The sequence below is a fragment of the Lynx canadensis genome, chromosome D4 (genome assembly GCF_007474595.2).
Source record: "Lynx canadensis isolate LIC74 chromosome D4, mLynCan4.pri.v2, whole genome shotgun sequence".
Classification (NCBI taxonomy): Eukaryota; Metazoa; Chordata; class Mammalia; order Carnivora; family Felidae; genus Lynx; species Lynx canadensis.
This window is the reverse complement of record NC_044315.2, coordinates 83,324,259-83,349,746: the sequence shown is the minus strand read 5'-3', so window position 1 is coordinate 83,349,746 and position 25,488 is coordinate 83,324,259. Positions and strand designations below refer to the sequence as shown.

At 57.3% G+C, this 25,488-nt stretch overlaps 2 protein-coding genes and 1 long non-coding RNA gene across 5 annotated transcripts in view; 2 read left to right on the top strand and 1 right to left on the bottom strand.

Annotated features, from left to right (window-relative positions):
* PSMB7 (proteasome 20S subunit beta 7) overlaps positions 1 to 2,493 on the top strand; it is a 59,304-nt gene extending 56,811 nt beyond the window's left edge. The window contains exon 8 of the mRNA XM_030294112.2: positions 2,253 to 2,493. Coding sequence (XP_030149972.1) covers positions 2,253 to 2,364 — 112 coding nt within the window. The 3' untranslated portion in view covers positions 2,365 to 2,493. The remainder of the gene's footprint in view (positions 1 to 2,252) is intronic.
* A 988-nt stretch (positions 2,494 to 3,481) lies between these two features.
* The window catches only part of NEK6 (NIMA related kinase 6), an 87,191-nt gene continuing 65,184 nt past the window's right edge, over positions 3,482 to 25,488 (bottom strand). For 2 of the 3 annotated variants that reach the window (XM_030294111.1, XM_030294110.1), the window contains exons 8-10: positions 16,771 to 16,865; positions 8,557 to 8,670; positions 4,984 to 5,094 (exon numbers count right to left, since the gene is read on the bottom strand). In XM_030294111.1, the coding sequence (XP_030149971.1) occupies positions 4,984 to 5,094; positions 8,557 to 8,670; positions 16,771 to 16,865 (320 nt within the window). Of the gene's footprint in view, positions 5,095 to 8,556; positions 8,671 to 16,770; positions 16,866 to 25,488 lie in introns of all 3 variants that reach the window. The other variant, XM_030294109.1, reaches the window with a different exon arrangement.
* Positions 19,407 to 22,683, top strand: LOC115499878. Its single transcript, XR_004344349.1, has 4 exons — positions 19,407 to 19,646; positions 20,051 to 20,273; positions 20,460 to 20,635; positions 20,861 to 22,683. It is a non-coding gene; the product is annotated as an uncharacterized LOC115499878 (long non-coding RNA).

Here is a 25,488-nt window from a genome sequence, read left to right as displayed (position 1 = left end):
CTGCGTGGCTCACGACGTGGCTCCTGACCGCTGCTTCCAGCCGTGTCCGTGCGAATGCAGCACGGCAGGATTTATAAACTCGACCACTTCCGTTTCGCCCCACATCTAGCCCAGAGTGTGGCAAGCACCTTCTGGAATGCTTACTTTAACGCTCACTACTCATACCCAGATTCCAAATCGGGATTAATTCCAAGGAAAGAGTAGAACATTGAGAACCAGCACTGCGTTCGGCATTGTGGGAACTCCCGTGTGCTCATGGAGGGTAGGGCAGCTCAGCAGCAAGAAGTTCTCGCTCAGGGGTTGGAGAAATAGCGTTGCCTGGCGTGTGACTTTGGGCGTGTCAGTGTCCCAGTCTTTGAAATGATGGAGATAGATTAGGTGATCTCTAACGACCTGTGGGGTACCTGGCGCCGTACTGGGGGAGCTGGCTTTGCCAAGCTCCCTGATGGACTGCCTCCCCCATTATTTGCAAGATGCTTCGTGAGCTGAACAAGTCCATGGCGAAGAGTTCGGGGAGGGGGCGTGGTTACACTCCATCCAGACTGAACGGTGTCCTGGGTGAGGATTCCGGAAGCCATGTTTGAGCCACGGAAAAGTATTTGTGTTGGACAAGGAACCTGTGCTCAGCAGTAGCACATCTTAATTCTTGGAGACGCTGGCTTTCCTCTGGAAAGGAGACTGAACAAGAACAGAAACAAAATGATCCCGTCGGCTGGTGGTGAAGATTCAGTGAGGTGGTGTGAAAGGTGCTGGGCCCGTGGCAGGTGTGGGCAGCCTGCTCTCTAGACGGAGCTTGCCTGCTCTCTAGACGGAGCTTGCTCGCTCCTCGGTGCCTGGGCCCTGAGGCAGGTGCCATGTGGCGTCAGGCCCCGTGACGACAGTGTGTACTCTGGGATCTTCCCGTCACCTTTTCTGCCAGTGGCTGATTGCTGGGGCACTCCCTGGGGTAGGGGAACCTCTCCCAGAGTGGGCAGTCCGGGGGGAGAGCGCGGGGGCAGAGCCTCAGGCCTGAGCAGGTGCAGACCCGGCCCTGCACCTTCCTCTCGGCTCTGCCCCCAGCCCTCCGCAGCCCTGCTCCGGGAAGGAAGCCCTCTCTGCATGCCGACACCGGGCACCATGACCAGGGTGGCGGGGCGGCTCCCGCGGCCAGGCCTCCCACAGATGTTGTGCTTCGGAGGAGTTGGGCGCAGCAGCCACGTGGGGCTCTGGCTCCAAGAGGACAGGCTGCCAAGGGCCGGTCTGGGGGAGGGAGCCACGTCTTCACACCGGCACGGGCGGGTGGGACACATCTTTAAAAGGTGCTTCTGGTCCCTCCTTGGGACCCGAAGGTTTGGCAGAAACGCGGCCAGCCATTCTTTGCTGCTCAGGCTCCTCTGACGTCACCCACTTTTTTCTGCTTCCTGCTCCCTGTTTGAGCACAAGTGCCCATTCGAGGGGGTGATTTTCGAGGAGCACGTGGTCATGGCACAGCTAGCAGCCTTCTGTTAGTCCGTGCCAGATTGACAGAAATAATGTCCCAGCTGGGGACAGACCAGAGGAACAGTTGGATTTGTACTGTTTGACGATATTGTAATTCCTGGCCCCAGTGTGAGAATTAGCAGCTCAAATGTGGATCTCACAGACCGCTTGTGCTCAGAGAAACCGCTGTCGACTCAGAGAGAGGTGTGGGGAGTGTCGTCGCGGTGATCCGCCACGCCGCCACAGGCAGCAGGCCACCCTCCTCGTGGCTCAAGGGTGTCGTCCACAGTGACAAGCCCAGAGTGCGGCTGTGGGCCATTTTTATACTTAAAATGTTCTTGAAGTGTTCAAGAGAACATTTAAGTCATCCTTTTTTCTATACAAGAGAAGGGTGATGGCGGCTTAACAGATCTGCTTCCCGCTGATACTGAAAGGTGCTCTTGGGAGGTTGATGCTCGAAGGCAAATGACCAAGTGTTTTCCAGCATCTTCTGGGGATGGTAAGGTGGTGGGGAAGGAAACCTGAGTGCCCATTAAGTGCCAGGTGCGCTGCAGGAGTGCTTTTAATGCACATCTCTCCCAGGCGTCCCTATTTTGTGGCACTTGAGCACCGAGGAGAGCGAGCCTTGGGACGGCTGAATGAATCCCCCCCCAGGCTACAGAGCAGGGAGTCAGGAGAGCCAGCCTCTGCGTCCGGGCTGTTCGCCACCTTACCTGAGCGCGTGTCCCTCGCTCCGGCCCCGTGTGGGGCCCCTTGAGGAGATCCTAACTCGGCCTTTGTTTCTGTCCCGTTAGGTTTGGCCGGTACAGGTGTGAGAAAGGGACCACCGCAGTCCTCACGGAAAGGGTCACTAGCCTGGAAGTCGAGGTGCTGGAAGAAACCGTGCAGACGATGGACACTTCCTGAATGGTGTCCGTGGATTGGGGTGGCGGGGTTACTGCTCTACCGGATGGGGGGCAGTGGAGGCTCCCCCGTAAGACATTCATTTGGCAGTGTGTGCTGATGAAACCCAATAAAAAATGAAAACCAAACTGAGTGGCTGAGGTCTGGGGGTCGTGTGGTTTTTTTGGCCACCGAGGCTCAGTGACCTGGCCCGAGTGCCAGTCTGCGTTCAAGCAGGCGTGAGAGCAACGTAACCCTCCTGAAAGCGGATGAGGCCTCATCCGTTGCAGAAGTCAGATGGACCTTTCTCCCCACCCCTTGTGCTACTTCTCTTTCTTCAGGGCGGTCCCAGGTTTTTTTGTTTTGTTTTTTTAGGGTGAGGGCGGCACAGCCTTTTACCTCAGCAGCCAAATAGGAAGAAAGTAGAGACGATCAGTTCTAAGTACCCAGAAAATGCAGGTAGGTTAGGTGGACGGTTTGCTTCTCCGTGGCTGTGTACAACTGGGTGCGCTCCACTTGGGCCAGTTTCACGAAGTCAGAGGAACGCTTTGGGGCTGTCGGTAATGAGTAGGATGCCATCATTTCACAGGCACTCAGGCCTGCTGAATGGTTGAAATCTCACGCCTCCAGAGCGTTCTGGAGTAGGCGGTGTTGCTCTCATAGTGTTGGACGTAGATGGCATGCAGAAAGCAAGTTCATCTGGGTCTGAGGCGGATTCTGCCAAGGGTGACACAGTAGAGGCTCAGAGCCTTAAAGAGTAGGTGTTAAAAAAACCTGTGTGGAATCAGAAAAACCTTCAGTGGTAGAGGCGAGGCGGAAGATAGGGCTTCGACTCTCCCCTAGAGATGGCGTGCTGGGATACACAAGAAAGAGTCCCGGCACCAAGGTCTTCCAGGAGGAACCCACTCTCGGTCCAGTCCCCCCTTGTTAAAACTGCAGAGAGAGGGGTAGGGAGAACAATGCAGTTACTTAGGGCAGCGTTGTGGCTGACCATTGTCAGAATTATCTGGGGAGCTGAAGAAAATTCCAAGATTACTCAGAATGCCTGGGGTCGGAGAAATGTTTTTTAAAGGCGCCTCAAGAAATGCTGACACACGAAGCTGTTGTAAAATTACGAATCCATGAATTGTACACATTCACAGAAGTGACCCCTCTTACCCCATTTTATTTCAAACATGGAGAACAAGTACAAAGCAAAGGTTGCATCTGAAGAAAATGTCTCAAACCCGACAGTGTTACAGTAGAACAGAGTTCACACATGGAAACAGAGCAGTGGCCCAGCCCAAGTCCTTTATCCCCAGGGAGGCCTGGGCCCCTGGTCAGCAAGTTGGCTGCAAGCGGACCACCTGACCAGAACGCTAACAGAGCGGGCGGGCATGTCTCTATCTAGCTGGAGGGCTGAACTGTCACCAAGTCAGCGGGTGACAACTTAGACCATTTGAGGATTAACTTGAGTATAAGCAAACGATTTCCTTCAGAGCTTGAGTTTTCCTTAAGTTCACATTTATAAATTAGTCTTCACAGTTAATCCTATTTGGGAACAAATAAATGAACATAGTTCTGGTTTCCTACGCATAATACAGCTGTATGTTAACTCTTACATGGTCCGTGGGTCAGTTTTGTGAAGGGGGGAGTGGCAACCATTTTGGGATCGTCTGCAAGGCGATGATGCTAGGTAACTTGCAGATTTTATTTCAAATTCTGTCAGCAACGCTGAAGGTAGATAGTCTTAGTCCCAGTTTACAGATGAAGAAATTAAGGCTCAGGCTAAGGAAGATGCCCAGGGTCGCGGCAGGAAGTTGCAGAACCAGAACTTGCACAGAGAACAGCCCAAGGGCATGTTTTATATTTGTTTTTTTTTGTTTTGTTTTTTTTTTGTACCCCATGCTTCCTTCCCACAGAGGACAACGCTTAACACTGATTGTTAAGTGACCTGCCAGCACTGAAGCAGGTGACGGAAGTGCCTGCTACATGGCAGGTGTTCAGGAGAAGGCGGCTGAGCCGGACTGCATGGAAGGCACACGTGGCTTCCCAATATTATTTGCCTTCTGAAGCTCTGTGCCAGATGCTGAGTTCTCCTCATCGTCATTCATCGAGTTATAAACATAGATAAAATATTAGGAAAATCACTCTGCTTAAAAAAAAATTATTTCCACCTTATCCTTTTACAACAGAGCAAGCACACAGCTTGATTTTTTAAAAAAGATTCTAAGAGCTAAACCGAACTTGCTACTAACCATTTTGAAAGGCTCACTACAAATCACACGGTCTCCTGCAACCCCCCTGTTCTTACAAACCTTGACAGGTCACTGAAGGAATTATCCTCAAGATTCACATTACAGTCCAGACACATGGGGCGCGTCAGTGGCTCGCCCAACCACTCACCCTTGGTAACAACCCAGCTGAGATTGTCCACAAAAGTTTAAAGAAAGGACTTTCGAATTTGACCACCAGTTAACGTGTGACCAGTGCCCCTCCCCCCAGCTGCTCTGCGTTCGGCATCTGCTGTAAAGCCCGGCCCCCTCGGGGAACCCGCTGAACCCTCTTGTCTTAGTTGATCTAGGCTACCAGGCGGCCACTTTGGAGAGAAGACTCAAGTAAGGCAAAGTGGTGCGGCTCTGATAAGGCACGCCGCGTCCACGTTCAGGTGCTTGAAGTCCACACGTGCATCTGTTTGGCAACCTGGTGCACATATCCGATGTCCGGTCTCTGGTTGGGGTCGGGGTAGATGCACATACTGACCAGTTCTCGCAACTGTAAGAGAGAGAACGCTGCGTGTTATTTGTAAGGAAGCAGCAGCCTCTTGAGGCTCTGCCGGCACTTGACCTGTCTCGACTCCTTCAACCCTCGCGGCTCTGGGGGGGTGAGGGCTGGCACTTCCGGTAAGTGACGGGTGTGCAGGCACGGCCACCGCGGAGAGCCAGCCGAGACCAGTCCTGCGCCTGTCCGGCCCTGAAGGCCATGCTCCGAGACCTCGCAAGCGGGTATGTCCAGACAATCGTGAACTTCCAGCTGCCCATGCTACTGTGTGCGCGCGCGCGTGTGTGTGTGTGTGTGTGTGTGCGCGCGCGCGTGCTGTCGGTCATGCGGATACCCAAACCAGAGGACAAAACTCAAGGCGAGGGCTTATTGATGATAATAAATGCATTAACATGCAGCAGGGCTGCAGTCTGCCCACCCCCTGGCCTCTTTATTGTGCTCATGAAAGACAGAGCTTTTAATTATACAGACACCGAAGGCTGCTCCTGCCTCGGGGTGGGGGAGGGGCGCCTTGAGCCTCTGATCGCCTCGTTCTTCTGATAGCCAGAGTGCCAATTATTTTAATGGTAATTAAAATAATGACCTTAAAAAGCCTACGTCTCAACTTGCATCACTGGGCTCGCTGCAGTTTTAAATACCTAGTGCTGGAGGGGCTGGCCGGCCCTGGGGTCGGGGGCAACGGCGGAGAGACTCTTGGTTCTCAATAAGGGGGCTCGTGCGGACTCAGTGGCCACGCTGAGGGAGTCTGGGGAGGGTGGAGGGGTCACGCGGAGGCCCCGGGGCTACTGTACGTGCTCCACGTTTCACACCTGAGGTGTTTCGGGGTGCAGACGAGGTTTTTCCGGGTCAGGCATTGGGAGCATCTCCTCCGATCCGCGTGCCGCCGTTTTGGGGTTCCGCTGCTTTCTCGGCACCGGGAAGCCCCCCGGACAGGCGCTGAGGCCGAGTCTGCGGTCAGCCCAACACGCCTGGAGTCTGAGGCTGCCCACGACAAGCACGTACTTTTCAGAGCCCGACGGCAGTCAGGGGAAGGTGGCGGCTGGCCCCTGACAGCTTAACGTACCCAAGAAAAACACATCAGGGTAAAGTCATTGTGACTCCCAGTTACTCCTCTGTGAGTGGACTGTGAGGTTGGCAAGAAGAGCAAGTTTGGTAAACTTCAGAAATCAAGAGAAACAGACAATAAAGTGTCTTTATACCCATTTCTAAGAGGTGATGTAAACTTCAAAAGTGAGGTGTACTGAGTGACTCCGGTGCTAAGAAGCATCTCTCCTTAACACACTGCCTAGAAATGCTGGGTGTACGAGGTGAAAGCCAGATGCCCTGGGGAGTACGAGGTCACGGAGTTGGAATGATGGACTTGGGAGGGAAGGGTGCTGAGGGCTTTACTCAGCAGATTCATTCATTTCAGCTTCTGTCTGGAAGGCAGAGAGAAGTTGTGATCTCCAAATTGCAAGCCTAAGCTTCTAAATGGTACAGAGTTCCAAATTTGTTCATTTACTTATTTTTTAAAGTTTTGAAAATGCTATTTGTTTATTTATTTATTTGAGGGCGGGGGGGGGCGGGGGGGACAGAATCTGAAGCAGGCTCCAGGCTCTGAGCACAGAGCCCGACACGGGGCTGGAACTTGTGAACCGTGAAATCATGACCTGAACTGAAGTCGGATGCTTAACTGACTGAGCCATCCAGGCACCCCTCCCAATTTAAAACGGTAAGAAAAGAGGGGCCCCTGGGTGGCCCAGATGGTTAAGCATCCAACTCTTGATACTGGGTCAGGTCATGATCTCGCGGTCATGGGACTGAGCCCCTTGTCGGGCTCCATGCTGAGCATGGAGCCTGCATGGGATTCTCTCTCTGCCCCTCCCTCTCCCTCACACACACACACACACACACACGCACACACTCTCTCTCTCTCTCTCTCTCTCTCTCTCAAAAATAAACTTAAAAAAAAAAAAAGGTAAGAAAAGAAAAACCAAATGCAACTATTAACTTGGTTAAGAAATCTAATTTTTCCTTTCCTGCCAACTTCCACTCCAGAGCACTTTGACTTCTTCCAACGATACGTAGAAGAATTCTGTAAACCACTGAGGCAAAGGCCATGAGACTGTGTACTGAACAACCCAAGGAACGTGTACTCCTGGTCCTCTCTCTCTCCTCTGGGAGTGTGCAAAGCCAGTGAGCACGGCCTTAAGTACGAAGGCTGCCAAGAGAAGGGTGGCTGACGACCCTTTTGGCCGGCCTGCCTGGACATGGGGTTCAAGCACGTTGGGAGACCTGGTCTCTGCAGCTCAAGCCCCTGGGAGACCAGGGCTGCCCCTTTCAGAACCTTCGGGATGGGGATCGCAGCGAGCTGCACAGGTGGCACCTCATCCCAGCTGGACACCTGGGTACTGGAGACATGTGCCATCAAGATACGCTGGCACAGTGGTTGGGGGCGGAGTCTCTGGGTTCAAATCCTGCCTCCACCGCTCGCAAGTTACGTGACCTTGGGAAAGTTACTTTAACCTATCCGTGTCTCGGTTTCCTCAGTAAAATGGGAGTTGGGAAGCGGGGAGGACTCAACGGTAAGTCATAAACGTGGGCTGTTACCGTGACAGTAGCTTCCGGTCAGTGTTAGCCTGGTGCTAAAACTGAGTGCATCACGTGCATTACCCTCATCCCTACGCCGACCCTGTGAGGTAGAGTCTAGGATCGTCGCCACGTTACAGACGAGGAAACGGAGACTCAGAAGGGACTCCCCCGAGAGCGGTGAAGGGAGCGTGCAAGTGAACACATCTGTCTACGCCCTCAGCCAGGCTGTGTCGTAAACCTGCCCTTTCATCTTCACATTTGATTCACAAAGGTGAAATCTTAGCCCTATTTTCAAGAAGACAGACCTGAGAAAGGGGACACTCAGCCAGTAGCTGGCACGACCCAATGCCAGACCTGTCCGTCTGCACCCAGAGCAGAACGCTGACGGTAAGAACCCAAGGTGTGACTCAGGTCTGTGACAGCAGGGAGACCAGTCCGCTTGCCGTGGCTTCCGGTCGTGGGAGCAGAGTAGCAGCCGGCCGGCCGGGCTACGGGGCAAGCCAAGGCCCCGCCGCCTCCCGCCTCCGCATCTGGTTCCTGTTGTCCAACACCACGTGGAGCCCGTCTCCGCGACCCGCAGCAGCGAGCGTCCCACTCAAGCACCGGGCTGGGAGCCAAATGGGCAGAAGTGTGCCCACGGGGCCTCCCCGGCCAGCTCCTGCTGGATTCGGTGCCGGTGGGCAGGCCACAGACTGCTGCTGGGGGCCCACACTGGTGTCTATGAAACCTCTCCCGTAAAACTAATCTACTTTGCCCCCTCGCTGAGTCGCTTTCCCAGAAATGTCCACCCGGCGAGGTGAACCCCCGCTCAACCCCACAAGATGCCTCTGCTCGTGAGCCACTGCTGGCCATCGGAGTCCCCAGGTCTGGTGACAGCAAACCCACCTTCTCAGAGTAATGTTCTCCAGGGAGAGGTGGGTAGTCACATTGCTCGATCTTCTGGCAAAGGGAGAAGAGATTCATCTTATCTCCATAGAAGGGGCTCTGGAGAGCTGCCATCTGCAAGGGGAGAGGGTGAGAGGCATGAGTCTGCAGCCCTGAGGTCCGAGGACAAGAGGGACCGCTCCGGATGGCTGTACGGTCCTTCTCTGGTCCTTGCTGCGACTGTCGGGCAGGCTGTCTTCACAACCCCGACGAAGCTGGGGTTCAATAGAAAGCAGCAGTTTTAACGTGATCCTTGTCTTATAAGCAAAGCAAGCGGCACAAGGTTTCAGTGACAAAACCCGAAGGGCAACGAGGCGGGGGGAGCCGCGTGCAGGCACACCCCGCCTCACACCTCAGCTCCCAAGGCCTGAGTTTTGGCCGTGCGTGCCGCGCCGGCAGACGGAAAGAGGCTCTGCTCACCGGGATCGGGGCCCAGCAGGCCCGCTCTGGTACCCTGTCTCCTACTTCTAAGAAGCAATTCCAAAGACACCCATGGGAGGATGTCCGAGGAGTACATTCAGGGAATTACTTACCCGAGGACTAGCGTGTTGGGGGTGGGGGGTGGGGAGGTAAGGATTTGGTTTGCATGCTGGCTATTTCGCTAGCTGCGAGTTCAGGGTTCTCGCCCAGACATCATCAGGGAGGAGGGGCGGGAGGAAGAAGGCTGGCCGTTGGCCGCCGACGGCAGGGGCCTGGGACCCTCCGCTCGGCAGAAGCTCCAGGGTGGAAGCAAGTGCCCGGCTCTGTGCTCTGCCTGCTGCGTCTTCTGTCTTCTGCCCTCTGGTCTCTTCGTCCATAAGACGGAAAGACGCTCCACGCACAGGGCTGTGGTGAGGCGTAGCTGGCACCAGAGGTGCCAGGAGCTGAGGCTTCCCGGACTCCCCACCCCGACCGTTCAGGGCACTGCTGGCGGGGTGTCTTTAGAGGGGGTACGTGGGAGCTACAGGCGGCTCCGTCAGGCAGCCGCGTGGCGGCCCAGCGCAGGGCCCGCCGGCCCCATCTGCTGATTAATCCACGATGGGATTCAAGTGCTTCTTGTCACTCCCACTCACTGTCGCCTGCCGCCGAGAGACGGCCCAACGCCTCCCGCTGATGAAGTGCCCTTGGGTAATTGTGCCTGCCTGTCCGTTTGGCCTCGGTTCCCTTCGAGGAGCCGGGCTGCCAAGGCCACTCTGTGCAGACTCCTTGGCCGGGGCACTGGGCTACCCAAGGACTCCTCACTTGTCCTCGGGCCCCGGAGGACAGGCCAGCAAGCGCGATCTCAGGGCAGGAAGGAGCCCATGGGTGCTGGGTTTATGGGTGCCCACTAGCTTTAGTGTCCCGGTCTGCCCCCCATCCTCTGTTCACCCCCGTGAACAGGTCTGGCGGCCCCCAGGGCAGGGCGGCCTCCTTCAGGAGGGCCCAGGGGGCTTCAGACCCAGGCAGCATCCTTGGGTCTACACACGGCCTTTGGGGAAGCAGCCGAGCGTGACCTGGAGACTGGTTTCCTCTGACCCCGGTCCAGGCGTCCGCCCGGGACGGCACCTGTGCGCCCAAGTGCCTGGGCCACGCTCGAGCTTTCAATGGACGTTTAGGGCCGGCCTCACCCCTCCTCCCGTGACCAGGGACTCCGACCCCCCCTGAGGAGGGCTGCGGGGAGTGGCCCTGGTCCTCGGCAGGGAAGGCTGTGTACGTGGAGGCCCTGCCCGCCGCGGGCTCCGCCAGCCTGACGGGGAGCTGGCTTTACCACTGAGTGTGCAAAATGGCATCGCTCGGGTGATGCGTTTCTAATAGTTAAAATGAGAGCCTCGGGTGCAAAGGGTTAATTGGGCAGCTTCAAAAGGACATCTGTTGCCACAGCGGAGAGCAGCTGAGGCTCCGGGGCGGTCACTCGGGGTGATCTCCGTGCCCCGCGAGTCGTGGCTAGATGATTAAGACAGATTTTCCTGGAAAGTGTTTCTGCTCAGAGTAGAAAGGACATTTAAAATGTTGGTCCACTAACACAGGCCCTGGCTTTCCATGTGTTGGAGCTGGGAGGCTGGCGAAGCCCTTCGACGAGCCAACCTGGTCTGCACGAACCTTGCTGTTTAGGAGTCCAAAAGGGCCCCAGAAATTGGTGGCCTTCAGCGCAGCCCTGCCTCCTTTCCGGCGCCCTCCCACACAGGCCTGACCGGGGTCGGCAGCGGCTCCACCAGGGAAGCCCTCCCCCCTGGCCTCCCCGCTGACAGCGGCTTCTCCATCCACACAGGCAGATTCTAGTGGCAGCGACGTCCCCCCACCGCTGCCCCTCCAGCTGCGGGCCCTGGGCCTTCCACCCAGATCAGGGCACTGGGCTGTGAAGGAACCTCGGGCTGCCTGAAAGGCTGGGATTAGAACGATTACCCCGAACGACGAGATCCTCGCACCGGCGACCACCCACGTCTGCACGGGCGCCGCGGAGGAGGAATCGCCGTTTGGGGCCGATCCTGGGTGTCTGTCAGGGCTGCCGGAGCCGTGGCTCTCAGCGCTGCTCCTCAAATGCAGAACTGTCCCTCTGTGGCGTTATCGGGATGACACATGACCGGGGACCTGGGAGAGTGCCGGCACTCGCCCCCGCCGGGGGAGCTCGGAGAGACTGGTGTGCGATCTGAGATGTCACAGGAAGAAGGGCAGCTGCCTTTGACTCCTGCTCTGTCGGGGCCTCCGACACCCATCTTGTCACCTGGTGTCTCCCAGAGGCCAATCACCAAGCGGTCTGCGGCCCTGTTCCGCCACGAGGTAAAGGGCAGCCGGAGCGCGCTCTGGGTCAAGCCATGATTCCAAACGCGCCTCTGTGCCAGGGGCGGCTGATTCTTAGTCCGTTTCCCCGACTGCTTTCTTGCTGGGTCTCAGTCCCTTGAGGCTGCTGTGAGAAGGTCCCCCGCCGAAGATCCTGAGGCTGGCACCGGATGAGCCCATTCCTTCAGCTCGTGCTTCAGAGCTGAGCTCTCGTGTAAATAAATAAATTCCGCAGAGCCCGGGCAGTCCGCCGGACTGTAGTGAAAACAAAGCCCCGGGCCTTCTAACAAGGCCAAGCCCCAGCATCTCTGGGACAGAGGGGAGGCTGCTGAAGTCACCTGGGGCTCCTGGCTCCTCACAACCTGGTCTTTCGTCTCCCAGGGGCTCTGGGCAGAGGCCCGGGTCCCTTTCTCCACCAGGGGCGCCTACTCCAGAAGGCCTGCCCGTCCTGCGTGGCCAGGGCCTGGCTCCTGTCCACAGGGGAGTGGGCTCTGACAGGCAGCCTGGGGACAAGCGCCCATCCTGGCCACTTTCCTGCTGTGTGACCCTGGGAAGTCTCTCCACTTCTCCGAGCCTCAGTTTCCTCCCACAGAGCCAGGCAGGGACTGGCCTAGCGTGATTTCCCTGATTCACCCCAACGTCCCGGGCGGCGCTGGCCTGGCGGGGCTCCCCGCTGCTGAGCCGATTGGCCGGTCTCTCCTGGTGCCGACCTTTTCAAGACAGATCCCGGTTTGCGCCCACTCCTGGGGGACACAAGCCGGTGCTTTGTGGCAGCTCCTCACTAGCCACGGGTCAACATCAGCATCTTAAAGTGACCTCAGGCGTTCCTCCCTGGATACGGGGATGCCGTGAAAGGGGCATGGTGGGCTGAATAAAGGCTCCCAGAAACGTCTGTCTCTTAATCCTTGAAGCCTGTGAACGTGTTACCTTAAATTCCAAAAGGGAGTCAGCAGATGTGATCGAATTAAGTACCCCAGATGGCAGGTTCTTCTGGGTGGTCCAAGTGGGTCCTATATGTAACCACAAGTGTCCTTACGTGAGGGAGGCCGAGGGGGATTTGACTGCAGAGGAGGAGACGTGTCGCCAGAGTGCTATGAGGAGGGGGTCACGAGCCAAGGAATGCAGGTCACCTATTTTCCATGGAAAAGGCAAGGAAATGGGCTCTCCCTAGAACCTGGAGAAGGAACCAGCCTCACCAACACGTGCTGTCCACTGAAATCGATTCTGGATTTCCGGCCCCCAGAACGGTAAGCGGATAATGTTGTTTTCGACTTCGTGATAACCTGTTACAGCAGCCAGAGGAAACTCACACGGGGGGCTTTTGAGACTTCCGGTCCATGCTGGGGCTCCGGGAAGGGCAGGCCTGGCCGCATCGGGCAGGTTTTCTCTCGCTCTGTGCTGTCACCCCAGACCTCACGCGTCCCCCGCCCCCACCGGGCTCAGGTGTGTCCCTCCGGAGCCACGCCGAATCCTCAGATGTGGTCTGGAGGGGCTGCGTGGGCGCGGAGCCTCTGACAGCTCCTCTCGCCGGCGCTCCTGGAACCCACCACAGGCTGCTTAGCGGGAGCTCCAGCCGTGTCTGCGGGATGCTTCCTCCCAATTACCAAGCCCTGGGCACAGATGCATCTCCCTCCCTGTCTGCTGGGAAAACATCCGCTCCCCGCGGGGCCGGGGGTGTGGGGAGAGGGGTGGTGGCCCGCAGCAGAGCCCCTGCCGCCTGACATCCTCCGAGAGGCTGGCCACGGCTGGCCACATCAGCCACACTAGCCCTCTTCTGTGCGAGGCCCAGGTCCTTAGATCAGTGCCCGCTGTCCCCAAGGATGTCAATGCCCGAAGGACTTGACTGATTTCATTGACCTCCCACTGCCAACACGTCCCTCCCTGGCTGCCAGCTGTGCGCCGGCCCCCCATGCTGCCGACACGTAAATCAGCTCGGCCGAACGAGAGGCTGGTGCTGGTGAGCCACGAACGCGGACGCTGCCTTGTTTAGACGCGCGTTTAGGTGCCGCCGAGACCCAGAGGACCGCCTACCGGGAACCCACGGGCCGAGTGTGGCGGGCCTGGGTGGGCATCGGCCTCCAGAAGCCGAGACAAAGGCTCGGGCAGGGAGCAGGGCGGCTCTGTGCCCGGGGCTTGGCACAAGCACAGGGAGCCAGCTGCCACCCTCTGGCCCCGGGGAGATGAGCCTGCCGCCTGCCGCACCCACCCTGGGCTCACACCCTGGTCGGTGGCCTGCGTGTCTGTCTGTTTATGTTTGCAGACCCTCGGGGTTCACAGAGGCAGGAAGCGGCTTATGGAAATCCCAAGCCCGGAATGGACAAATAAGAGGACCAAACCATCTGGACCAGGGACAATATCCACGAGGGCAGGGGGATAAAGCTGAGTCCTCCATGGAAAAGGGGGCCAAGCTGCACTCTGGTTTCCTGCTGGCCAAAGCAAAAAGGGAAACGTGGCCAGTTGTGGGGTAGATACCAACTGATCGGCCCGCACTGGGTCAGCAGCTCCAGGCAGCGGGTGGGGGGGGGGGGGCAGGGGCGGGGGATAATGAACTTCAGTGACCTGCCTGCCATTGCCAGAGGGCTTTCTCTGAGCCACGCTCTGTTGGTGCCTCACAGCAAGGGACGGTGTGACCCCATTTTGTACTGGGGCGACGGAAGCTCCTGGAAGGAGACGCTGACTTGCCCCAGGGCCTTCATGGGGTGAGGGGGCAACTGAGCTCTGAACGCAGGTCCTTCTGCCCAAAGTGGCCCCACACCAGGATCCTGCGCGCTCTCACCCAAATTACCGTAGCCACGTGAGTTAGCTGCATGCACGCGTGCGCACAGCCGGATTCAAACTCGCACGCCCTGCCCCCTGCTACGCGGAGGGCATCTGCCTGGTCCTGGGGAGACCGGGAGCGGCAGCCCGGCCCTCTGAAGACTGACCCCGGGGTGGACGACGCCCGGTTAGTGGGGGGCTGGAACCCCCTCCTCAGAGGGGCAGGGGGGCAGGGCTGTGGGTACAGGAGCACGGAGCCCGGGGAGGGTGGGCTTGGCTTTGTCACTGGCCTTAGCCCTGGTGGCCCTGGTGTTCACCTGAAGAAGAGACTGTACTTGGAGAGATGGCTGGAGAGACCCCGAAGTCATGATTCATCTTGGGAGGCAGATACCGGTGCCAGAGATTCTGAGACTCCGGAGCTTTGCCCACCTGGCTTTCATTCATTGTAGGCAAAATGCAACCGAACAAGCCCTCTGGGGCCATTACGAGTGTGCAGGCACGTGGGGCACCCAGTAAAAGCGGGTTTCTTTCCTGTCCTGTCATCCTTGCTGAGGAGAGTTCCGACTTTCATCTCTTTTCTCTTGTTGCTAAAGACGCCAATTCCCCTCCACATTCCCTCCCGCACCCGCTGTCCTTCCCAAGGTCACCGCCCACCCCCCTGCTCAACCACTCTGACTCCCAAACCCCACGGCAGCCGGGCTGTGGAGGCAGACGGGGACGGGGAAGGATACAGAACGCAGCCCTCGTCCGCCTGAGGGGGCCAGGAACTGCCCTGCGCTCCCTGATCCACTGCGGCCACCAGGTGGGCACCACCGCACCCCGGCTGCTCCCGTTCGGTGGCCATTAAAAGAATTCCTCCCACCACAGATGCCCTGTGGGGTCCCGGAAAGCAGGTCTGCTCCCCATCTCTGACTGTCGGGGTCCGACTCCCCCTCAGACCTTCAAGATGACACCGTGGGTGGCCCACACTGCTGACCCCCGGGAGAAGGGGGTCCCAGGCACAAATGCCACCTGGCTTCCTCTTTAACCACTAGGTTGCTTATTTAAAATTTTTTTTTTTTTTTTTTCAACGTTTATTTATTTTTGGGACAGAGAGAGACAGAGCATGAACGGGGGAGGGGCAGAGAGAGAGGGAGACACAGAATCGGAAACAGGCTCCAGGCTCTGAGCCATCAGCCCAGAGCCCGACGCGGGGCTCGAACTCCCGGACCGCGAGATCGTGACCTGGCTGAAGTCGGACGCTTAACCGACTGCGCCACCCAGGCGCCCCTAGGTTGCTTATTTAAAATGAAATGTCTGCTCTTAAAAGCATTTGAGTGGCTGCGAAGTTTCAGCCTTGCAAAGGGATCAGTTGTGACCTCAGAGTCTCAATCGGCAACGTGGGGAGGGGGGCACCCTACTGCCAAAGGCCCTGACCACAGAGGCAGCCACGGTCCCCACGTGGATCAGCAGTGGGCAGCTTTTTCCTTAAGTTCACGCCCGAGGACTGTGAGGTCAGTTCCCAGAGGCAACAGTCCCAAGGAAGCCAAGAAACCAGTCTCCGGGACACCCACACGCTCCCGGTGGCCCCTGGCTGCTACCTTGAGCGTCGCCGCCCTGGCGGTCACGGGCCACGTCAGCGTGATAAGGGGCCTCTTCAGCTTCTCACTTCTGAGCCAGACCCCACATGTGCTCAAGTCAGCTCCGGGGAAAGCAGAAAAATAATCAAGGTTCCAATTTTGAAAGCAAACCGTGCTTCCTGGTCTCATGGCCCTTGGAGGATTGTCAAAGCCTTTCACATCTGTTGTTGCATTTATCTGGACGGTGACGGTGCAGGATGGGTACTATTCCCATTTTACAGATGGAGAGGCGGGCTCAGCAGGATGCACAGAATCCCAGAGCTGCCCAGCACGACGGGGCCAGGGCCACGGTGCTGGAGGGTGTGGCTGCCAGCGTGAAGACACGGGAGGGCTCAGGCCCCCTGCCCTCCCACTGGCGGCTGCAACAGCTTCATGGCTAAGAATGGCTTGTGCTCCCAGACCCCCGGGGTGGCTGGCCGGAATGAGCGGGAGCTTCTATTTGTTCATGGCGTCTCATGTCTGGGCCTGCCAAGACTCAGAAATACTCCCGTCCTTCCATCCAGATTGACCACCACATCTGGAAGTGGCCATTTGGTGGCTCCATTTCATGGCTCACGGGAGGGAACAGTGGTCTTTGGTGAGACCCATATTGCTGAGCCCGGGAGAGTGTGGACACCCTCTGTGGCGAGGGCTTCAGAAGCACGGGCCAGAGCTGACCCCTTCTGTCCCCAACAGAAGCCTGAGGCATGGGTGAATGTCAAACAGTGGACAGGAGCACCCTGGTTACCAGGGAAACTGGGGCAACCAGACCCCCTGCCTGTGCCACAAGCAGACGCTGGACTCTGTTTCTAGTCTGTCTCCCTCTGAGCTGCCCAAGGGTGGCATGGAACCCAGTCTGCCACTGGTCACACATCTAACAATGTCCTCCAGCCCAACGGTGTTACTCAGGCAGACGATGGGCTGAGTGGGGTGAAGGACAGGACCCAGATGGTGCCCATGTCACAGGTGGACACCGTACATCCCTGGGTTCCCACCTTGAGCTGGTCGGGGGAGCCCTGCCCCGGCTGGGTCCCTGACACGCATGCCTCCCTGAATGCCGCTGAGCCGTGAGGCAGACACTCACCTCATACAGCAAACAGCCCAGAGACCAGATGTCGGACTTGAAGTTGTAGCCATTCTCGTGGATCCTCTCCGGTGACATGTAGTACGGCGTCCCCACTGCAACACAGGAAGACGGAAGAGGGGTGGGTGCTTATGCTCTGTGCGGGGAAGGACGTAAGGGGGAGGGGAAGGTGTGGAGGCTGGGGAGAGATCCAGCCTTGGTCTCCCCGGGCGCCTGGGCAGCCCCCTCTCGCTCTCCGCCTGTCCCCCCTCAGCCAGAGGAGACGCTGGACAGGACTGGAGCTCCCACACCGGGTAGGGTGCTAAAGCCCCTGGGGACAGGGACCTCCTCAGACCTGAGAATCAGCCTGGGGGCTGGGCAGCTGGGGACAGTGTTTCTGCCAAGGGCCCGGGGGTGTGGGACGCAGTGGCCAGGCTCTGGAAAGCAAATGATCAAATGTCCTTTAGGGTGAGTGCTTGAATCCTAGAAGAGTCCAGATTTCTCAACAGTGGGAAGGAAAAAAAAAAAAAAAACAAACCCAAAACCTGTTAATGCTGACCTAACATTCGTGTTCCTAACAGTCCCCCAAGAGGCATACCCACTTTACAGATGGGGAAATGGAGGCTCAGAAAAGCGGCGGGACTACGGTTCAAACACAGATCTTTAGGCTCCAGGAAGTGAGCTCTTAGCCACTACCCTTGGCTGGCACCAAACGGCATGTCCAGACTTGGGGTTGGCCAAGATGTCTTAAATCAAACCGAGGACAGAAAAGATAGTAACCATAAAAGAAAAGACTGATAAATTGGACTTCACTAAAATTACGGACTTCAGTTCCCCAAAAGACCATTTAGAGAGTCAAGGCAAGCTGCAGGCTGGAAGAAAACAGCGCTTCCACACATATACCCAACAACGGCCCCATACACAGAATATTTTAAAGCATCTATAATTCAGTAAGTAGAAGACAAACAACCCCCTCTCTCAAGTTAGCAAACGACTTGAAAGGGCACTTCACAAAAGAGAATTTCCAAGCGGCCAATAAGCACACGAAATGGTATTTTTCTCATTACTCATCAAGGCAACACAGATTAAAAGCACAGCAAAGGGGCGCCTGGGTGGCGCAGTCGGTTAAGCGTCCGACTTCAGCCAGGTCACGATCTCGCGGTCCGTGAGTTCGAGCCCCGCGTCGGGCTCTGGGCTGACGGCTCGGAGCCTGGAGCCTGTTTCCGATTCTGTGTCTCCCTCTCTCTCTGCCCCTCGCCCGTTCATGCTCTGTCTCTCTCTGTCCCAAAAATAAATAAAAAAAAAAAAAGAAAAAAAAAAGCACAGCAAATTACCACCATCCACCCACCTGAGGTTAAAGTTAAAAAGACAGATATAAACCAAGCCTGATGATGTGGGGGGGCAACTGGAACCCTCGCGTATTGCCGATGGGGACAAAAAAATAGTACACCCACCTTGGAAAACCATCTATCGAGCCCCGCGTCGGGCTCTGGGCTGACGGCTCGGAGCCTGGAGCCTGCTTCCGATTCTGTGTCTCCCTCTCTCTCTGCCCCTCCCCCGTTCATGCTCTGTCTCTCTCTGTCCCAAAAATAAATAAAAAAAAAAAAAGAAAAAAAAAAAGCACAGCAAATTACCACCATCCACCCACCTGAGGTTAAAGTTAAAAAGACAGATATAAACCAAGCCTGATGATGTGGGGGGGCAACTGGAACCCTCGCGTATTGCCGATGGGGACAAAAAAATAGTACACCCACCTTGGAAAACCATCTATCGAGCTGAAAACGCTGCTGATGCCATAACCTGCCAGGTCTGTTCCCAGGTCAATGTCCAAGAAAAATGAGTGCTTCTGTCCATCAAGAGCCACGATCAAGAATGTGCGCAGTGGCTTTATTCACGATAGCCAGAAACTAGAAACAAAAGCCAATCGACGCTAGAATGGATAAACTGCTAACGTGGCCTGTTCACACAATGGAACAGTAAACATCAACAAACAGGAGCCACGAAACTGATCGATCTCGCAGACACGGTGTTGAGTGAAAGCACCCGTGACAGAAGGGCATGCGCTATCCGATTCCATTTTTATCAAGAACAGGATATGTATATACGTGAGAAGTCAGTTAAAAAGCAGAGGGGGCACACCCCTGACGATGCGGAATTAATTGTACAAAGATGAGAGGGTTTCCTGAGAGGAGGTGAGCTCCTCATCACCAGAGGCATGCAAACTGCAGCAGAGGGGCTGCTTTGGCGGGGCGGAGGAGGGGCCCAGAGTCAGGATTTGTAAACAGATCTGTGGTCTGAGACTCTGATCCCAGTCCATTCGGAGGATGACTGTCCTGGATGCTTTGCGATCAGACCTTAAAGGTTGCTACTCAGAGAACATTTCCACTGGCCTGCAGATGCCATCTGGACATGATGGTGGCTGCTGCTGCTGCAGCCAGAGTCTGTGTAAGGAGCCGGAGTCCAGGGGCGCCTGGGTGGCGCAGTCGGTTGAGCGTCCGACTTCAGCTCAGGTCACGATCTCGCAGTTTGTGAGTTCGAGCCCCGCGTCGGGCTCTGTGCGGAAGCTCGGAGCCTGGAGCCTGCTTCGGATTCTGTGTCTCCCTCTCTCTCTGCCCCTCCCCCCCCCCCGCCCCGTTCATTCTCTCTCTCTCTCAAAAATAAATAAACTTTAAAAAAAAAAAAAAAAAGGGAGCCGGAGTCCAGCTTGGCAGAGGCTGAGCCTGACATGTGGCTTGTGACCTGCGATGGAAGGATGTCCTGCGTCACAAAACATGCGCGACCCTGAGGAAGAACAGGCCTTTCAGTGAGCTGGAAAACGACAGGCGCCCTAAAGCAGGGGCCCAGGCTTCAGAAACTCATGGGCCAAAGACATCCTGGGGCAACTTTGATTTTGCCAGGTAAGGTGGTTTTAAAAGTACAAAACCCCAACTGCCAGTTAGTGGCACTATTATTATAAAAAGAGAAGGCGGTTTAACACTAGAATAAGTGGGAGAACTCACAATCTCAAACTCAAGGACGGTCCTTTACGTTGAAAAGTTTAGCTGTTTGAAAACTTGATTACCTTCTAGCGTTTTCTCAAGTCATTAGAGACGGATGAGGACTTACCATGGCCAACTTGTAAAGGCTGTGAACAGTGATGGGAAGCCCTGCTCTGGGCTTGAGCGCCCTGGGGCAGGACCTTGTTAACCAAAGGGTCCCGGTGCCCTGTGCAGGACCAGGCCCCGGGGGGCATCTTCTAAGTGCCTACTCACACAGTCAATGAATCCGTCCTCGCGTCACTGTTAACACCTTTTTCTTGCAGCCTAATGCACTGCCTGTTTAATGTACTGCCGTGGAGGAGCCTACTGGTTGGTGCTGTATGTGGACACCAACACCCTTGGATGGCAGCAGTCCTCAGCAAGGGCAGCAGCCATCACTTAAATGCATGTTGGAGAGATGGCGTCCTATATGCAACCTCTTCTGGTCACGAGGGAGCAAAATGAATGGGCAAATACGAAGTGGATGACAAGCTCTCAGGCCAGACGGTAAGGGACTCCGGCACCAGGAAGGCTGTGGATGGAGGTCAGGGGCCCTGTCCCTCAGCGAGGGACAGCAGTGTCCACTCCTGGCCACATTTCACCCCTACTCCTGACCCAGGCCCTGGACGCTGCGAGCACAGGCTGGTCCTGACGCCTCTTGCCACCCTCAGTCTTGTCCTCTGCTCATCTTAGACCCACCTGGGCCTCTACGGGAGCAACTTGGGACAGATGCCCTGCAGCGTGGCCAGGCCCACCTGAAAGAGAAGACTTCGAGTGCCCGGCCCCTGCTTGAGACCCTCATACTGCCACCCCAGCCCAACCCTACCTGCTCTTCAGTTCACCTCTGTGCCTTTGCACATGCTGTCCAGGTAAGCTGCCCCTCCCCCAGCCAGGGAAAGCTAGCTGCTCGGTGAGGCCTGGACTTCTGGGTTGTCCCTCTTTTCTGTCACCACTTTCTCCCTCCTCGGGCCTGCCTGTGGTGAAGGCCTTGGGGAACGTGGGGAAAGAAAGGTCAGGGAGCACCACTTCTCCCCCATGCTGCACCCAACCTCCAACCTCTCCATGGCTCCTTCTGTTTCTGCCCGTTTCCACAGTGTGGGGGAAAGGCAAACACCCAGATGAACCTGGACTTTCTTCTAAGATGCCAGTGCTGCAGATTCCATCCATCTGCCTGTCCGTCCATCCATCCATCCATCCATCCATCCATCCATCCATCCATAATCACCCATCTATTGTCTGCTTATCTACCCACCCATCAGTCTATCTATGGTCTGTTCATCTATCCATCAGTCCACCCATTCATCTGTCCTGCATCCAGTGTTAACTGAGCCTTGATGTTGTGCTGGGCCCTCCCAGGAGTGGGCCCATCAGGAAGTAGTGAGTTTCCAGTCCCCGAAAGTGTCCAGAAGGACACAGAGAAAGGCTGGGGTGACCAGGAGCTGCAGCTGAATCACTTGTAGAAACCTGTTAAAAATGTGGACCCCGGCCCATCCCCAGACCTGTGGGATCCGAATCTCTGGGGCCAGCGCTCGGGACACGGCATCTCTCCCTAGCTCCGCGGAGATGCTGACACATGTCACAGTCTGGGGGGCTGCCCCCCCCCCCCATGGTCATGCTTTCAGATGCCAAGACACCTGTGGAGCAACCAAGCTTACGAAGTGTTAACTTAGGGAAATCTGGCCTGTCCCCGCTGGGCACTGGGTCCTCGTGCCCCCACCCCTGGGCAGATTCTCCAGATCTCTTGACCCCACCTGTGAGCCTTAAAGTTGGGGTGCTCAGCTTGCGCCGGGTGAACACAGCACCTCTTCCTGTTTTGTCAGCTTTTCCTGGGAATAAGTCTGTAAGACCTGCTTTCTATACTGACAACAGATACTCAAACGGAACGAAGCATAATGCACAACTTGCATGAGTTTTAAAGATAAAATGAGACACTTCAAAGAAATCCCAAGCTTGCGGCTGGCCCTGGAGGATGCATCCCCAAGCCCCAAGGGAGTGGTGATTCTGGGGAAGACTGGGAGAAGCCGACAAGAGGAGGGGCCCTGAAGGCCACAGCCGACTGGGCCCCCAGTCCTGCCCCAGGGGCCCCTGGTCACTGCCAGCAAAGCAGCAGCGCAGACTCTGAGACACTCAGGCGGGCCCCAGCCCCTTTCCAGCAGCCTTCCCATTGGAGCCCCAGCCCCGCCAGATCCCAGCCAGCCCCCACCCTCACTCCTCGCAGTGGGGGACGGAGCTGGCGTATGAAACAGGAGCCTAACAAACCCCGACCTTCCCCGCGTCTTTGCCTAGAACTCCCGGATTTCAAACCGGGTGGATATCAGAGGAGAACGTGGGACCTCAAAGCGGAGGCTGATTAAAGGGGCCGCATCCCAGAGATGCGCCACTCCTGTCAAAACAAACTTTGCCGCGTCTGGAGATGCTTGCCGTGTTTGAAACGTGTTCATTAGATATGAAAAAGGCAAAGATTTCACATGAAGGAGACGCTGGCGTCTGTGGGCTGCACTTCTTCCCCACTCGGCAGTTTTGAAAATGGCTGGAGAGATGGGGGTCCCCGCCCGACACCCACCCGCCAGGTGTGACCGGGGGCTGGGACCCCGTGTGCAATCGTGGCGGCAGAGGTGGGGACCGCATGGACTCGAGGCGGCACGCGCTTCAACCCCTCAGCAGGAGGGAACTGAAATTCTCTCTCCCAGCCTCAGTTTCCCCAGTGGTGCAACAGAGGGGTTGCACTTGAGGGTCCCCGGAGGCCTCCGCTCCACCTCGTGGAGCCTTGGCTTCTCTCTCTGGAAAACGGGGACAGGACAACTGACCCACAGGGGCAGGTGGAGGGGCTCTGGGAGGCCCCCTCGGGCCCCAAGAAGGAGAGGTGGACTGCAGCCAGGAGGGCGGGGGAGGGGGCAAAGCGAGCGAGCAAGTGAGGGAGTGGGGGAAGAACACAGGAGGGAGTGAGGACCAGATTCCGGAACCCAAGGAGTGGCTGGCTCCCTCCGGGCTGGGCCCTGTGACCCCCATTTCCATCTCACTGTGACCTGTCTTGTGAAACTCCCTCCCCACCCCCAACATCCAACCAGGCCCCCACATCCTGAGAGTGCTCCCCTCCCCTCCACCCACCGACTGGCTTGGCCCTCCCTGTCCTGCCTATTCCCACCCTTCCTCTGCCCCAAGGCGGGGGCCCCTGCCCCCCATGCCTGGCTGGCTTCTTATCCCCTCAAGGGAGAAAGGCCAGGTCCTCAGCCTGGCATTCGAGGCCTCTCCAGACTGTCCCTGCTCCTCGCGACACTGGATCTTTGGGCAGCCACATAGGCACCTCCCTGCCACTCCGTGCAGCACCCTGTTATCCAGGTGTTAGGGTCTCACCCAAGACGGCCCGGGGGTGTCGGATGGGAAGGCGGGCGGCCGCGCTTCGGGCTCTGGCTGGAGCACCCTGTGGGCACCGCGAAGGTGCCCACCTGGCGGCACCCGGGCTTCCTCCTTTGTTAATGGACGGGGATGCTCCCCTCCCCCAGGGAGGCTGCAGCACTGTCGCCCGTAACACCCGGGGTACAATTATTAGAACTGCACTAGGACGGGGGAGACTCTAAGTGGATTCCGCAACCCGTCCCCCCTCCTGCCCCCAGGCTGTAAGTTCCAGAGAGCAGGGGCCTTCCTGGTGAACGGCCCGGGGCCGGCCTGGCACAGAGCCGGCCAGGTGAATGAGCGGACAAACAGGTGAGCTGCAGTTTGCTTCCCAGCCAGGATCGCGTCTTCCTGTGCTGTCCTCTTGAGACCCTCTCCTTCCCTCTCTGGTGTCAGCTCAACCAGGAACAGTCTGTGCCCTGAAAAATGCCAGGGTGTGACAGACAAGCCAGGTGCCCCTTGCCAGCCAGGTGTGATCTCCCGGGACCTCCACCAGATCAGAGTTCAGAAACCAGATGTACCTGCCGAAGCAGGTTCTCTAGGCCAGTTACTCCCAAGCGTCCTGGCTGCTGGAACGGGCAGGAGGTGGCCCAGGGGACGTATCTACACGAAGCGGGGTCCCCAGGGGCGCTTGGCTGTGAGGTCCGTGTGCCCACTCAGCAGCTGTTCCCCAGGGCCCACCCGGTGCCAAGCGTGGGCACGCTCACGGGACTGTCAGCATGGCAAGGACCGGAGGCCATCCTCCCTGCCTGCAGCCCTGCCGGGAGGGTAGATGAGCTTCTCCCCTGAGTGGCTGGGCACCCACTAAGCTCATCTGGACTCAAGCCCATTTCCCAGGATGCCGTGGCTGTGCCTGGAGAGGAGCGGACACCTCAAGGAGCTCTAGTCCCTGCGGGCCAGGTGACTACAGGGATGTGGTATCCCTCCCTCTGGGCCTCAGTTTCCTCATCTGTCAAATGGAGATAATAAACCTCGTTTGGGATGACTTTTTAAAAAGCCACACATGTTTCAGACACCTTTTAAGCCTTGTCTTCTTTGTTAACTCACGTCTTCAATGAGGTCGGTGACTACAGAAAACGGAAGCAAAGGGGAAGCCCTGGGAGGATCGGGCACGGCCCCGGACCCCCCCCCAGGGCTGGTCAGGGCACAGTTTAGAGACAGGAGCCCGGCACCCAGCCCGTACACAGGGGCCCTCAGGGGACAGTTTTGCCTGCCCCTTCCCACACCACCCTGGGACTGGCTGTGTCTGGGGGCCTCCTGAGAGCAGGGAAGGCTGCGGGATCCCATCTCCAGCACCCAGCCCTGGGCCAGGGCGGTCGGCCAGGAGAAGGGAGAAGGAAGGAAGTTCTGCCCTGTGGTCAGGCCAGGGGTTGACAGCCTGGGAAAGCCAGCGTGCCCTGACCGCTGTACCTGTCTGGGCTGCCCCCACTCGGACCCTGCGAGGTGGCTGAGGCCCGGCACGCGCCCTGGGCACAGACTGCCTCCCTGCCCACCCCTGATCCCAGCCTGCGGCCGCCCTGTCACTGCCGCCGAACAAGCAGGGCCTGCTCTCCCAGCCCTACAATTTGTCTTGCAGCTGCCGCCGTTGCTCGGAGCCAGACACTTGCTTGTAGCTTGTGAGCTGTGTATGGGCAAATCTTTCATTTTTCTTTCATTACGCCGGCGTGTACTGTCACTTAATTTTTATGTATGCAATCCTTCCTGACAAATATGATCTGCTGCCTGGTAATTCGTCTGACGCTCATTCTGTTCCGCGCTCTAATTACGGCTCCTACTCCTGACACCGAGGCAGCCGCTCTGCCACCGCTGGGTACCGCACCTGTCAGCCCGGCCATGGCATGACTAATGCCCTTTCATGCCAGCCTCGTGTTAGCAAATACAGAGGTGGGGAGGGGCCCGGGGGAGGGAGAGGCAGAAGGGGATGCGATTTGCATAAGCCTTGCCAGGGGGTCAGCAGCCTCAGGAGAGGAGGTAGTTGCCAGGGTAACGTGGCTCCCGCCACAGCATCCCCACATAGTAGGTGTGCAGGGACAGCGGATACATAATTCATACTCACGCGCGGGGCGTGAAGGAGCCCTGACCCCCGAGTCCCTTTCTGAGTCACGATGCAACGGCAATTAGTCTGATATCTTGCCGGAGCAAATGTGTGCAGGAGACTTAGCTGTGGCAGACCCGCACTGTGGAGAGGGGGCCTTTCTCCCACGTCGGGGGGGTGGGGGGACTTCGGGCCCTGGGTTTCAGCTCTGCGCCGTCTTGTGGTGGAGCCCAGCCCTCGGTTCTGAGAGTGGTCCTGGGGGCAGGGCCTCGCCAAGCCCCCTGCGGCCTCTCA